The 13,679-nt window shown below is 47.5% G+C and overlaps 1 protein-coding gene across 1 annotated transcript in view; it reads left to right on the top strand.

The window, feature by feature from the left end:
• DNAAF2 (dynein, axonemal, assembly factor 2) overlaps positions 1-13,679 on the top strand; it is a 16,297-nt gene that overhangs the window by 1,568 nt on the left and 1,050 nt on the right. Inside the window, exons 3-5 of the mRNA XM_014936766.1 lie at positions 3-465; positions 10,367-10,513; positions 13,327-13,671. Of these exons, the coding sequence (XP_014792252.1) occupies positions 3-465; positions 10,367-10,513; positions 13,327-13,671 (955 nt within the window). The remainder of the gene's footprint in view (positions 1-2; positions 466-10,366; positions 10,514-13,326; positions 13,672-13,679) is intronic.

The raw sequence follows: 13,679 nt of genomic DNA, 5'->3' as shown, positions 1-13,679 counted from the left end.
CCGGCGGCTGAGGCGGGCGGTGGAGCCGCTTCCCCGACTCCGAGCGCCGACCCCGAGCCCTCCGTGCCCGGCGGCCTCGGTTCAGCTCCGTGCCCTCCCCCTCGAGGGAACAGCCCCGACGAGATGGTGGTTCCCCGGGGCTCCGACAGCCCCGAGGCCGCCGTGTGTCCTCCCTTCCAGTGCCGGCAGGATGAGGCCTCCCTCACCCTGCTCCTCCATGTGCCCGGCATCCTGCCCCACAGCCTCAGCGGGGCCGTGGGCACGAGTCACTACAGCCTCCGCTTCTCCAGTGACACTGGCACCTATGCCCTCTTCTTACAGTTTCCTCCCGCCAACAGGCTGGTGTCCCCTGAGACCAGCGTTAGCGTGTCTGCCCACAACGCTGCCATCGGGCTCGCCAAGGCCCCCGGCTGCACGGGGCCCTGGGAGAAGTTCTGCTTCGGCCTTGACGCCTCCGCTCTGCAGGTAATAGCTTCAAAAATGGCAGGGTTTGGGGCGTCACGTTCCCCGGAGCGCCAACCGCTTCGCCACGGGGTGTGAGCTCTGCTGTTTGCATTCGTTGATGAGTGGTGTCTCAGGGAGGTGTTAGGTTATCAGTCTGAGTTCGGAAGAAGTCGGTGTGTTGACGGAAGCTGCTTCCCTCAGAGAGCTGTTACCGGATCTAAGAGCAACGACCTAATCAGTGCTGGGCTTGTACGAGCAGAGCGAAGGTCACGTCACTGAGCTGACATCTGCGTCCTTGGAATTGAAATGACTTTTGCCTCCTGTGCTGATTTGTATCTAAGGGAAGCTCTGATGATGAGTGAGAACACAGCCTGCCCTATGCCCTTAGCGTTAGCCTTAAAGCCCTGTAAGTTGCTCGTGCGGCCTATTCACATGAAGAAAGGAGATGCTGGTAATACACTGGACATGCACACACATGCAGGCAGTGTCACGACACGCAGACGTGTGACTGGTGTGTACCTGTGTGTATTTCAGGACCAAACTCCCATTTCCAGCTGCAGGAACACCCACGAGTTTAGCCAGAGCAATACAGCTGGGAACTGCTGTCAATTGCCATTTTGCTGGGCTGGTTCTTCATCTTCTCTTCTTACCAGCCTGAATATGATGCCAGTTGAGATGTGTTATTATTTTATGGATCGTTAGGCAGCGATGCTTGCTGCAGCGGGAGGAGGTTGGCAGGCCTGCCCAGAACTGGCAGTGTCCCCGCAAAGGGATGCTCACCTTGCAGCACCCTTGCTGTCAAGAAGCACTCGCACAGGTTTTGCAGAGAACTACATTATTCTGTAAGCTCAGAGTTTCAAAAAACTCACCGTGAACAGGGATTAAGGCTGCACAATTCTTGTGTAAACTTTCAGCTCTGTGATGTGGAGTTTTTATTTATTTTAGAGCAATAAAATGCTTTGCAGGTTGGATTACGTACCATGGGAGTGCAAGTCCAGAAAACTGGCAGGTTTAAAGTACATCCACTGGGATGGTGGCTTGGAGTATCTTAATTGCTCCATCCCTACAATTAAAAAATACTGAATTCTGAAAGGTATTTATCCAGTTAGTATTTGTGCAGCTGCACGTGGTTTATTTCCCATTTAGCAGGCTGCGACCCTTTCCTGTGACAGCAACCCCTCAAGGAGGGGCTGATCATTTAGGGTAAATATTGAAGATGATGGATTTATTGAGAGCCACCTACACTGAACTGTTTGCAGTGCATTTCCTTCTCTTTTACCAGATGAGAAGCCTGCAAGTCTGTGCAAGTGGGGCCAGGAAACATTTAGCACTACTGTTAATTGGGGTGATCAAGTGCTGGGTGCTGATGCGACGTCAAATAAGCCGTCACGCAAACTACTGCCCGTGTAGTCCCACGGGGTAGAGACTACAGGCATTCTCTCTGCTTTTTCAGATAGTCTGAATGTCTACTTCTTTTCATCTCTCATTGTGGTGTCTGTGTGCTTGCTTGTTTTATGGCATGCAGGCCTAAATGCAGGTTTTAAGGGAAACCAACAGCTTTCTGTGACTCTACGTGAGGATGTAGCTGAAAATTCAGTTTGGGAAACAGGAAATTGTGCTGCAGTATCTCTTTACTGCTGTGACCGGTGGACATTTCCGTATACCTTGATCTCAGCCTAATGATTGAAAGTGTTTGGGATGTGCATTTGTTATTATCATTGGGGAAACCTCTTTGGATTGAAAGTTGTTAAAAGGGCATGCAGTAATGGGATTTTGGTCAGTATTACGTTTTTGCGAGTGAAAACAATCTTTGAATGTGCCAAATATATTATATATTGCAAAATGTTTTGGGTGGAGTAGTAGTAGGTGGAGATTTGGCATTAGTCATAGGCCTCCCAGCCATTCATTCATGTAACAGGCTCAAAAAGATTGATTTCTTCTGGGGTCCTTTTGGATACCAGGCCTGCAAATGGAAGCAGCTGAAATAGTCTGAAGTAATTTGTTCTGCTCTTTTTTTTTTTTTTTTTTTTAAACTGTGCTATTTTCCCCAAAGTGCCTGTGCCAGTGCTGATAGCTGCATTCACTCAGAGTGAAGTGAGAAAAATTAATATTTAATTAGAGCTTCTATTACACACTGTCTTCTGTCCATTAACTTTTTGCTCGTGGTACCTTCTCTTCTACTTAGGTTGATTTCCTCGATTTGTTTGCTGTCATCTCTGGTGTTTTTCTGCTTTGAATCTGTAAATCAGAGCTGGGGTTCTTGCGTTGAGATCTGCAAGGAGTTACATCAGTCATAGGAGAGGTTTTTAGGAACGCACGTGGTAGCAGTGCCCTGTTCAATCACTTCAGGGAGCTTTTGGTGGCCAAGGCGAGCAAGAATTTTACCTTGTGCCTCCCTGATGTGTTGCTGTCTGCTTGTTTGTAATCTCTCCTCCAACAGTAACGTTGCAGGAGGATACTGCCCAGTGAAAGGACAGGCTGGTGGTTTTTTACAGATAAGAAATTCCTATTCCGCTATCTTCTGGGGAGTTTTTTCTTACTGGAGACCAAGGGTTTCTGTGCTGTTTCAGGGAACAGAATCATAGAATGGTTTGGATTGGAAAGGGACCTTGAAGATCACTGAGTTCCACCCCCCTGCCCTGGGCAGGGACATCTCCCACCAGACCAGGTTGCTCCAAGCCCCCTCCAACCTGGCCTTGAACCCCTCCAGGGATGGGGCAGCCACAGCTTCTCTGGGCAACCTGGGCCAGGCTCTCACCACGCTCACAGGAGAGAATTTCTTCCTGAGATCACATCTAAATTTCCCCTTTTTCAGTGTCAAACCCTTCCCCCTCGTCCTATGGCTCCCCTCCCTGATCAAGGGTCCCTCCCCAGCTTTTCTGGAGCCCCTTGAGGGACTGGAAGGGGCTCTAAGGTCTCCCTGGAGCATCCTAAATGCTAATTAAGGGTCCCTCCCCATCTCTCCTGGAGCCCCTTTAGGAACTAGAAGACCGTTATTCCAGACTCTTCCCTGGGTTAGTTACTTGAGAAATCTGCCCATCTCGGCGACGGCTCGTGCAGTTCCCCGTTAGGCTGCCTGCGTAATTATCTCCCATTAACTTGCCAAACAGCCAGGAAAATGTGTTAGGATAATTGTTCACTGCCTGAGTGGGATGTGTCTGGCCGGCAGCCTCCTCCCCGTGCTGTGATGTGGTGCGGTGCCCGTCGCTTGGTTCTGATTGCCCCCGCGCCTCTGCCCCAATCAACGCGGAGGATAACGATGCTGGTAATTGCCCAGCCCTGCCTTGCCTGCTTGTGATCCTCCTGTTATCGCAACCGGCCTCTTTTCTTGTTGGAAATTGGTCTGATACAGGTATTGGTAGAAGAATGAATTGAGCTTGTCCTTAGGATGCCGTTCTTGAAACAGAATTTCAAGGACTGCTTTTCCTTTTGTAGAGTCGAATACGTTTGAATCCCTGCGCTGAAAGACGAGCTATTTAGAGCTCAGTTTCCATAGATGCTGAGCAGTCTGAATTCCCACCCCAGCGAGTGCTTATTTTCAGCAAATCTGTACAGTGCAACAGTCCTCCCTGGACTTTAACTGTGTCATTGCAAGCCTTCCTTCCTTTGGTAGCTCCTGATGTTGCTTTGGTTTTCCTGCTTTCCCATACAATAGGTATTCAGCTCTCTGCTGACTCCCAGCTCTAACTTTCTAATCAGTGGTTGCAGCCGTCGCTTCTCTTTCTCCCCGTTTAGTGCCGCTCCTTGGGTAAATCGTAACATCCACCCGCCTGTTATGGTGAGCAGAAATGCTATAAAAATAAAGATCCTGTAACTTTGGACTTTCTGGACCAGGATCACGTGTTTCAGGGATTTCGGAGTTACTTTTTGTCACTTGCCCTTGTGCTCAGTCCCTGTACTAAAGACCATGCAGCATTGATCTTCCTGCAGGACTCGCTCCAGGCCCTGTTTTTCCAGGGAAATAGTGACCCACGACCTGAGGAAGTTGCCTTCATGGAATCTCTTTGCCCTGAAGGACCAGATATGTTCTCCCTCTGTTACTCTTTTATTGCAGTTCATCCACTAATGCCTTCGACGTCCTCCCTTCCATTTGTATAAATCCTGGGAGCTCAGGCTTAGGAAACTCCTGCGTCAGAGAGTGCCCCTTCATTTGAAAACAACAGAGCCTGGGGAGTAAATGATGAAAAACGAATGGTTGAGAGTTAAATAACCATTAATAAAATTTGTAAGCCTGCCAGGCAAGGTTTCCGAGAACAGCGTGTCCCAGAATGTCCTGGTTTACAGCAGAGCTGGAGTTGGGCAATTACTGAAATCGTGGCTTCGTAAAGCACCGTCTTTTTCATGTTTGGTCTCCTGGGGTTAAATGCTCAATTCTTAACGGAAATAAAAACCCGTTTTCTGGTGGGTGTATCTCAACTGCTGAGGCTCGGAGGCTCAGTTATACTAGCATGTGAAACACATTTGGGAGATAACTAAATCTGCCCGCAGTTTTTTTGGGTCATGTGTGCTCATTTTCATGTGATTAGAAAAAAGATTGGTGAAAGCAATGATTCGCTTTCATGCTGCTCCACACCCTTCCTGTCCTCCTTGGTGGCCTGGAGTGCCTTTGTGCAGAGGATGTGTGTTCACTCCCCGGGTCACTGCTTCCCTCCTGGGGTCCCCCTCGCCGGGCAGGGAATTGCTGCAGTCAGAACATCCCTTTTGTAATAAAACCCCATGTTCTTTTATGGAGAATATCAAGATTTAACTCACGTAAACCCCCACGGGGCTGTGGAGAACAGCAGGGAGCAGTTTCCTCTGCTTTACTATGCACTGAGGTTGTGGGTTTTTTTTAACATTTACAGTATGAAAAATATTATACAAAACATTCCTGGTTAGTTCATGGTTTGAACTGAGCTTGAGTGATGCTGTTTGTGAGGATTAGGTGACACAGGTATCTGCAAGGGAATTGCATAGCAATAGGAGAGCTTTGTTTAATGTTTAACTTCCACGTGCACGTCGATGCCTTCACAGAGAATGGTTTAGAGGAGTGTGTTACTGAGCATAAAAAACCAGAGGTGTGATTTTTTTAGCTTGGCACAGCCACCAGCACCCTGTGAAGGAGATCCTTTCCAAGCTCTGGTTGCTTTTTCCTCGGGAAAGCTGATGGTAGAAACCGCTGGAGCGCTGTGACCTCCGCTCGCTGCACGCACCCGCTGGCACGGCTCGTTTTCTAACCCCTGGACTTGTGTCTTCTGCTTTGGCAACAGGTACCCCGTGGGGCAGCTCCAAGACAAACACACCCTCTGTGACCTGTTTACACAAAAAACCCCCATGGGAACAGTATTATTTTTAGTTGTCTTTACAACAGAGGGACTGTCGGTCTTTTTAATTAATCCTCTCGTTATCTGATTGAACATGGTATTTTGTCTTGTATGTGCTGTCAGGTCTGGTGCTCCCAGGCAAGTCCCGTGCTCTCCAGCCACGCTGGGCACGTGCCTGGTGTGGGGCTACCAAGAGGCCACCGATTCCCTGGAAAAGAAATCCTATATGTTGGTGGCAGAGCTACGATCCTCCCGGTGCTCACAGCGGGTGGAAAAGGCCATGGGCTAGATGTTCTCCTGGGGGTTAGATGTTCTCCTGGGGGCTAGATGTTCTCCTATGGGTTAGATGTTCTCCTGTGGGCACGCTGCCTGGGGCTGTCCTCCTGCTCCGTGATCTCCGAATGAGGGCTCTTGTGGATAAACATATTGGTTTGAGTCAACCAAGCCCGAAACCTGGAGAACTGGAAGATACCTCGGTGTTTTAAGTCTGTGCCACCTTTCAGGGAGAAATCCCTACAGGAAAGCAGGGTGGAGGATGTGATACACTCACAAATCCGGACAGAGGTGCTGGGTCTCAGCTGCATCTGGGTTTTGCCCTTGTTTCCAAGCTGTTTTGAGGTGTGTTACATGCTTTCTTTAAAGTCAGGGTTATAATTTTCAACTTCCAAGCTACTATAAAGAGTTAATATAATAGTTAGGGGTCACTTCTTAGAAGATGATGCTAGAAACTGGGACCGTCGTGTTTAATCCTACAAGAGTTTATTTTTGGTGCAGTTAATTCTGTGCTCAGCGTTTCAGGACTCTCGGTGAGTTTTTTGGGAGGTCAGAAGAGGACAGAGAAGGAGAACAGAACAAACCTATTGTTTGATTTTTTTATTTTTTTTTTCAAAGTAATCTCTTTTCCAAACTACATTAAGAAACATAATTAGTTTGCTTCTGCTATAAAGCAAACTAATTTCTGAGTAGCCTTTAATTGGTAGGTGCATTGTGGGAATACCGTACTTACACAAAACAGTTATGTCGGGAAACATTATTAACCTACTGATTAAGCTCATGAAAGCTTCTTTTGAGCTGCTTAATCTTTGCAGTCATGAATACCTTAGAGAAGTTTTTCACCCCCAGTCCAGGTACTTTTGTTCTCCAAAATTTTAAGCTTCAAATTCTCGCGTTGAGCTGGTTTGTGATGGGACCTACAAACCGAAAGGCCAGAAGATCCCTCGGTCCATGTCCCTTTGCGTTTCGCCATCAGCTTCTCATTACAGATGACATGCAAATAACTTAAGCCTGAAATCTGTCCCACCTTTAAAATGCATGTGGCCTGTGTGGGATGGTAACTGGAGTTTGGATAAAATACTGCAGAACCGGCTGCTCTGCCGGTGTCCCAGCCCCTGTCACTGCTGTGCGATGCGAGGACGGCTTCCAATGATGAAGTGTTCTAGAAACCAAAGTCATTCCTGCTAACATTTATGTTAATTTGGTCTCAGTTTAGTCACAGGGAAAAACGAATGTGTACCAAACAGCAGACGACAGTATGCGCAGGGAAAAACAAATTTAATTGTAAGTTGCTGAGAGGATCATAAATATCAGCAAATAAACTGTTTAAACTGAAGAATTGTTTCACAGGGTCATTGAAATCATCTGCAGATGGTCGTCCTCTGCTGCTCTTCCGAGCCAGAGCAAACAGGCTTTAAAATAAATTCCTGAATCATTTTTTCAAGGTCTGTGCTTTGATAACATCTGCAGTAATAGAAATGCCTCAGCGGAGACTCACCGCGAATGCAAAGTCTGAATTACAGTGGCTGCCTGGCTGAACAGGCTAATGGTAATCATTACATTGATAACAGCATTGCTTGTGTGTACAGCACAAGGTACCATGATTTATGGCAGGCCACTGGCTAGTGCTGTGATAAAATTTTAAATACTTGCTTGAAATGTAAGGGTAGTGGTCTGGGAATATGGCGTTGAACTGGTATGAAACTGGGTGAAATTGGTTTATGGTAATTAATCACGATGATAGGAACATCATCACAAGCGATTACTTTTTATCCTCATTTAAAGTACTGACTTATAGACCTTCCATTCAGGTTTTTTTTTTTTCTTTTTTAACGTATTTTTTGTGAAGAAAATAAATTATTTTGCTTTTAATCAGGGGAAAAAAACTCAACTGAGCCCCTCTGCAGAGCGCTCCCGTGGCCGCTGCTGCTCTTCCTCCACCGCGCTGACTTCAGAGGCGATGGCTCTGCAGCATCTGCAAGTGACTCTGGGGTTAAAGTTGCTTAAAACAAAGTGATTTAAGGGTGACATTTGCAATATTTAGACCTAACAGAGTACTTTTTATTACCTGTTGGCTTTTCAAGCATCTCCTCCCCTGATTTCCATCGCTGTGATTGGTTTTTATTGTTACGCTGCTTCTGGACACGAGCAAGGTCAGGCACCAACTTTGTTAAGAGCACAAATACACAGTAAGAGAGTCCTTTCACAAAAGGCTTAGGGTCTACCTAGACAAAATAAATGCAGTTTCAGAGGGAAAAGAGATTGTTTTCCCCATTTTATATAGGAAAAATGGAAGTGAAGAGTCTTGCCTGCAGTCTGGGAGAGAGCAGAGAATCGAAGGGAGATTGCTGAGACCCAAACCCCATGGTGGTTCTTCTCCCAAAGGGGTGTTGAGATGTGGAGATCTTGTAACAGTTATCTTGCCTGCAGTCTGGGAGAGAGCAGAGAATTGAAGGGAGATTGCCCCATGGTGGTTCTTCTCCCAAAGGGGTATTGAGATGTGGAGATCTTGTAACAGTTACTTTGGAGGAAAAAGAGTAACAAACACTGGTCTTTCTATTTTTATCCTCACTCAAATGGTGAGTCGCCAGCTCACAGGAAATTTTTCTCACTCTTAAAATGAGAACGTGGGGTGCGAAGGCGTGGAGGTGTCAGCTGAAGGTGAATTGGTGGCAGGTGATTTCTCAGCTGGGCGAGGAGAGTTGTGGTTTCCGGAGCAGAGGGTGCTTTTGCAGCCTCCCCAAAACCCCGCGGAAGGGAAGCTGAGCTCTTGTGTCTGCCCACACGTGGGGGAGGTGGAAACCCATCTCCTGTGCCGCCCGAGGCCAGGGATCTAGTTCATGGGGCTGCACAGATTTTTCCATCCATACTCTTTGTTTCTTTACTCTGACGCCTTCTCTCGAACTCTGCAGAGTATTTCTACAAGCCCAAAGCAGCAGTGGGGTCCCTCCCCGGCAGGCAGGAAAGGAAAGGACACAACGTGAGGGAATAAGTACTTCAGGCTTTGTATACAAAACTACAAGAAGTGCGTGTCACCGGAGGGGTTTCTGTCAGGGCAGCCCTGCCGTAGTTTCATCTTTCCACAAACTGCCTCAGCATCCCACGTTGGATGTTTGCCTGGATTGTAATCTTTCTGGATAGAACATTAATTCAATCCTCCGGTTTTGAAAAGCAGCAATAGGTTTGTTATGACTTTCCATATTGTGATTTCTAATTTAAATAGTGGGGGGAAAATAGGAGGCTGTTTTATTTTCCCCGTACACAATTATTTGTTTAGGATGGCAGTTAAATTTGGTACCTCAGACACGGCGCGGCATCTGGCTGTGCATAAGGCTACAGCCACAGGGGGCCAAAAATGTGCAGAATTGCCTTTTTGCTTCTCAGTCTGCAAGATGTCAGCGATAATCGAATTTAACTTTCCTTGGGTTGACGAGAGGGTAGAACCGGACCGAGAAATTTAAAAGTATGACTTAAAATAGGAGGTTTGCAACTTTTCCCTGCGATTTCCAATTAAACAGTTGATTGTTAAACAGGGAAGGTAATTCACAGAAGATAAGAATAGAGAATAGTGCTCTAGGTTAGACCATTTTTACGGTGCCAACGTGTGTCCTCACCCGCAGCCTACAGCAGGGGATTTAGGAAGACTATGAGGACAGGGAAAGCTCTGTAGTTCTTATGAAACAGCCCCTCCAGGATGTATTTTAGGACCTTTAATTACCTGGAACTGATTTAAATCTTGAAACACGTTGCTACAGGTTTTACATTGTTTGTGAGCAGCATGGTAACAGTCTCAAAACACGTCCCAGGCTGTCATCTTTAACTGTGGGTGCCTCTCCGTTGCTTCTGAGCGGTGTTTACACTTGCCCAAATGGAGATGTGAGAAGGCTCTGTGGCTGGATGCGAAATGGATATGGTCATGCATGTTTTAGAGCTTTTGCTTTAGACGGTCTGATCTTGAAACCTGAGGATTCAAAGATCCTGAGATGACAGTCCAAGGTGTTTGCGTTCTCCTAAAGATGCTGAAACAAATCCATGGATTTGGTGTTGGTGCAAATCACTCCTCAGAGGGAATCTAAATCTATATATTAGTCATGTATTGAAAGAGAGAAAACACACATTTCTTATATCTTTGTGTATGAGGCAGATCTGTACTTTAAATTGAAATGAGCTAAGCACCGGTCTTCAATTAATTTATCCTCGTTACTCCTGAATGTCTGATGTAGAATCTGTTCTGTGAAATCTGTGTTGTGAATTGGGGTCCTGGCTTTGTTTAGAGCCTGTTTCTTGCTCTGATGTCGCTGGAAGAAAGTACGAAACAAACATAACCTGCTCTTTCTTTTCTTTAGGAGAGATTGTTTGTCAGTGAAGAAAACGTTGATGGATTTCTAGGCACTGTTTTATGCCCTTCCTTTTGCTCCCAGTCAGCACCGGAAAGTCAGCCATTAATTGAAGTGCTTGATGTTACTGAGGACAGAATTCAAATCAGGTTGAAGGTAAGGATCTCTCTGGCAGTAGGACATATTGCTGACTGATTTATGTACTTCAGCAAGATCGTATCAAACCTGACCAAAGCAGCTTTGTTCCTGTTTTGTTTTGTATAGCAGGGAAGACCGTGGAGTAGGGTGTATTTGCCAAGTATAAATGTCAGTTTTTAGAAGCACAGGTTCATGTTTGTGCCATTTAATGTGACCAAGGGATTGAAACCTCCTGTATTTCATTGGGAAGATGGAGAACTGTGACACAATCATGAAAGACAGCACTTTGTCCTTGCAGGAGTACAGCGTGGAGACACACACACGCTAAAATCTCTCACTGGTATTAAAAAAATGACTCTGTAACTGCCCTGTATCCCTCATCCAGAGGGACCCCAAGTGCTTCCAGGTCAGAGCTGATGACAACATCATGGCAGATGTCAATACCATAAAACCCAGAATGTTCTTAAAATGGAAATAAAGAAGTGAATAATCCATGTCCTTCAAATACGCAAGAATTTGGGCTCGTGTATGGAGCCTGTGGTTAAAGGACGACATCTTTTGCATGGACACCTTTCTGGGTGTCTGTTGACCAGAAGTGAACTTACCTGGAGGGATGTGGGGCCAGGAGGGAGTGGAGAGGCAAAGAACCTGGCTGCTGGGAGCCAAAAGGGCTCCTGAAGATGGCCAGAGGGTGCTCAGTCACGGCCACCGCTTCACTCTCTGCATTGTCACGCGCAGAGAGTAAACCTTGAGCACTTTGTGAAGAGTCGGGTCTCACTATCTTTATTTGGTTCAAGTGTTTGAATACTTAGTGGTTTCCTGTTGTTTAGAGAACTGAACGTGGGACTGTTCATCTCTGCCGTTGGTCCCAGATTCACTGCTTGCAATGTTTAAGGCCTCGTTCAGGCCACTCTTCTTTCTCGGTCCCCCTTTTCTGTCTCAGGATACAAGGTTGTCCCTTTCTGAGGTCTCCCCCAGGGTTAAAATGCCCTCCCTTTGCAAAATAGGAGAGGGACAGATGAAGAAAACAAAACCTTAGTTTTGTAAAGAGGAAAATGTGAGGTAAAACCTCCCAAATCGACTGGGATTTCTTGGTAGATGCTGCATCAGAAATGAATTAACAACTTTTCTTAAAGAAAACATGGAAAGATAATATGCAGGGACAAACAGGTTACTTCTGTGGCCACAGATCAGAGGCTGCAGATATAGTTAATGTGTAGATGCCTTCTTGGAAAGCAAGTTCAGACGAAGCATGCGACCTCTGGACTCTGCTGGAGACTGAGGAGTTTACCCTGAGGGTACCTGCTCCAGGGTTACACGTTGGGCTCAGCTTCTGTGCCTTGTGTGGATTGTCCGTTTAAAATTCGGGTTGTTGGAGAGCAAAGATGATTATTTTGGTACCCAAGAAGGGAAAGCTAAGATCATAGAATCATAGAATGGTTTGGGTTGGAAGGGACCTTAAAGACCATCCAGTGCCACCCCCCCTGCCCTGGGCAGGGACACCTCCCACCAGACCAGGTTGCTCCAAGCCCCCTCCAACCTGGCCTTGAACCCCTCCAGGGATGGGGCAGCCACAGCTTCTCTGGGCAACCTGGGCCAGGCTCTCACCACCCTCACAGGAGAGAATTTCTTCCTGAGATCTCAGCTCAATCTCCCCCATTAAATCACTCACACTTTGATGTGCCAGAACCACCTGGTGCTGAGGAGGATCTACTAGAGTTTCTTCCATATCGTTCTGGCTTTGGGGTTGGAGAGGGCTGGGTGTGTGAGAGCGACTTGGTCTCCAAGTCCATGGATCCAGATGCCCATCTGGTCCCGTCACAGGGGTTTCCAGCTGTTTTTCTCTAAAGCCACCAACAGCTACTGGTGACACTGGGGAACTGCTGGTTAGATTCATCGGGTCTCAGAGTTCATACTCCCCAGCAATTCCTGGATCCACTCACTCGGGCCGATTGAGAAAGACCAGTTAAACCTTCCACATCCGACAGGAGGGGAATTTCCCTAATTGCAAGGTTAAACACAAACTTCTCGCCATGAGAGTTTCGATCCCTTGGCTGGTTTTTGTGCCCCCCTTGACCCCGAGTTTTAGAAAACAGCAGCCTGGGTATGGTGAAGGGCCTCGTCTTCCCCGCTGTTAATTGTGACAGAGGCTGTTGCCGCTTGGCAGCTGCCCAGCAGCAGTTCCTATTGCAGAGGAAACCCTGGGGAGGCCAAGGGCCTCCTGCTGCTCATTCCCAGGCACGATCCTGGAGCAGGAAAACCTCAGCACCGGGCTGACTCGCCTTTCCCAAGGTAGAAGTTGGAGAAACAAGTGTCTTCACAGAATCACAGAATCTTCTAGGTTGGAAGGGACCTCAAAGATCATCTTGTCCAACCGTCAACCTAACTGACAAAAATAGACACCCACACAACAAACAAGAAGCATCACCATCCCAGCACTACATCAACCCGTCTTTTGAACACCTCCAGGGATGGGGCCTCAACCACCTCCCTGGGCAGCCCATTCCAATGGCTGATGACCCTTTCAGTGAAAAAATGTTTTCCTAATATCCAGCCTGAATCTCCCCTGGTGCAACTTGAGGCCATTTCCTTTCGTCCTGTTGCCTGTTCCTTGGGAGAAGAGACCGACCCCCACCTCTCTACACCCTCCTTTCAGGGAGTTGTAGAGAGCAATAAGGTCTCCCCTCAGCCTCCTCTTCTCCAGGCTGAACACCCCCAGCTCCCTCAGCCTCTCCTCAAGAGAGGAGACAAGCCTCCTCTTGGCCTGTCTATGCAGTGGGTTTGTGTGCCCGGTCCGTTCCGACTGTAAAATCCATTTATTTTCTCGCCAGCCGCAGGAAGCAGCCCCTTCGGGAGGGGATGGTGGAGAAGAAACGCCCGGCAGCTCAGGAGAGGACCTCGCTGAGAAGACAAACGGTGACCACCCCCAAATGAAGGCCGAAACAAACGGTGCCGTGGCTGACACAGCTGAAAGAGAACACGCTACAGAAACCAACAAAACTTCCACATCCTCTGCAACAGCCCAAACAATACAAGTAGGTTGTAGTTCACACCATTGTTCGCAGCCTGAACCTTCCGACGCCGCTTCAGCGATTCCTGGTGAGGGCAGGGGAGAGGAGCTGGATTCAGAAAGCGCTGTGGCAGCAGGAGAGGGGGGAGAGGGGCCGGGGGGGGACGTGGGGGG

The sequence above is a fragment of the Calidris pugnax genome, unplaced genomic scaffold (assembly GCF_001431845.1).
Source record: "Calidris pugnax isolate Ruff unplaced genomic scaffold, ASM143184v1 scaffold10, whole genome shotgun sequence".
NCBI classification, from domain to species: Eukaryota; Metazoa; Chordata; class Aves; order Charadriiformes; family Scolopacidae; genus Calidris; species Calidris pugnax.
Note: the sequence above shows the minus strand (reverse complement) of the source record. Positions and strands in the feature narration are given on the sequence as shown.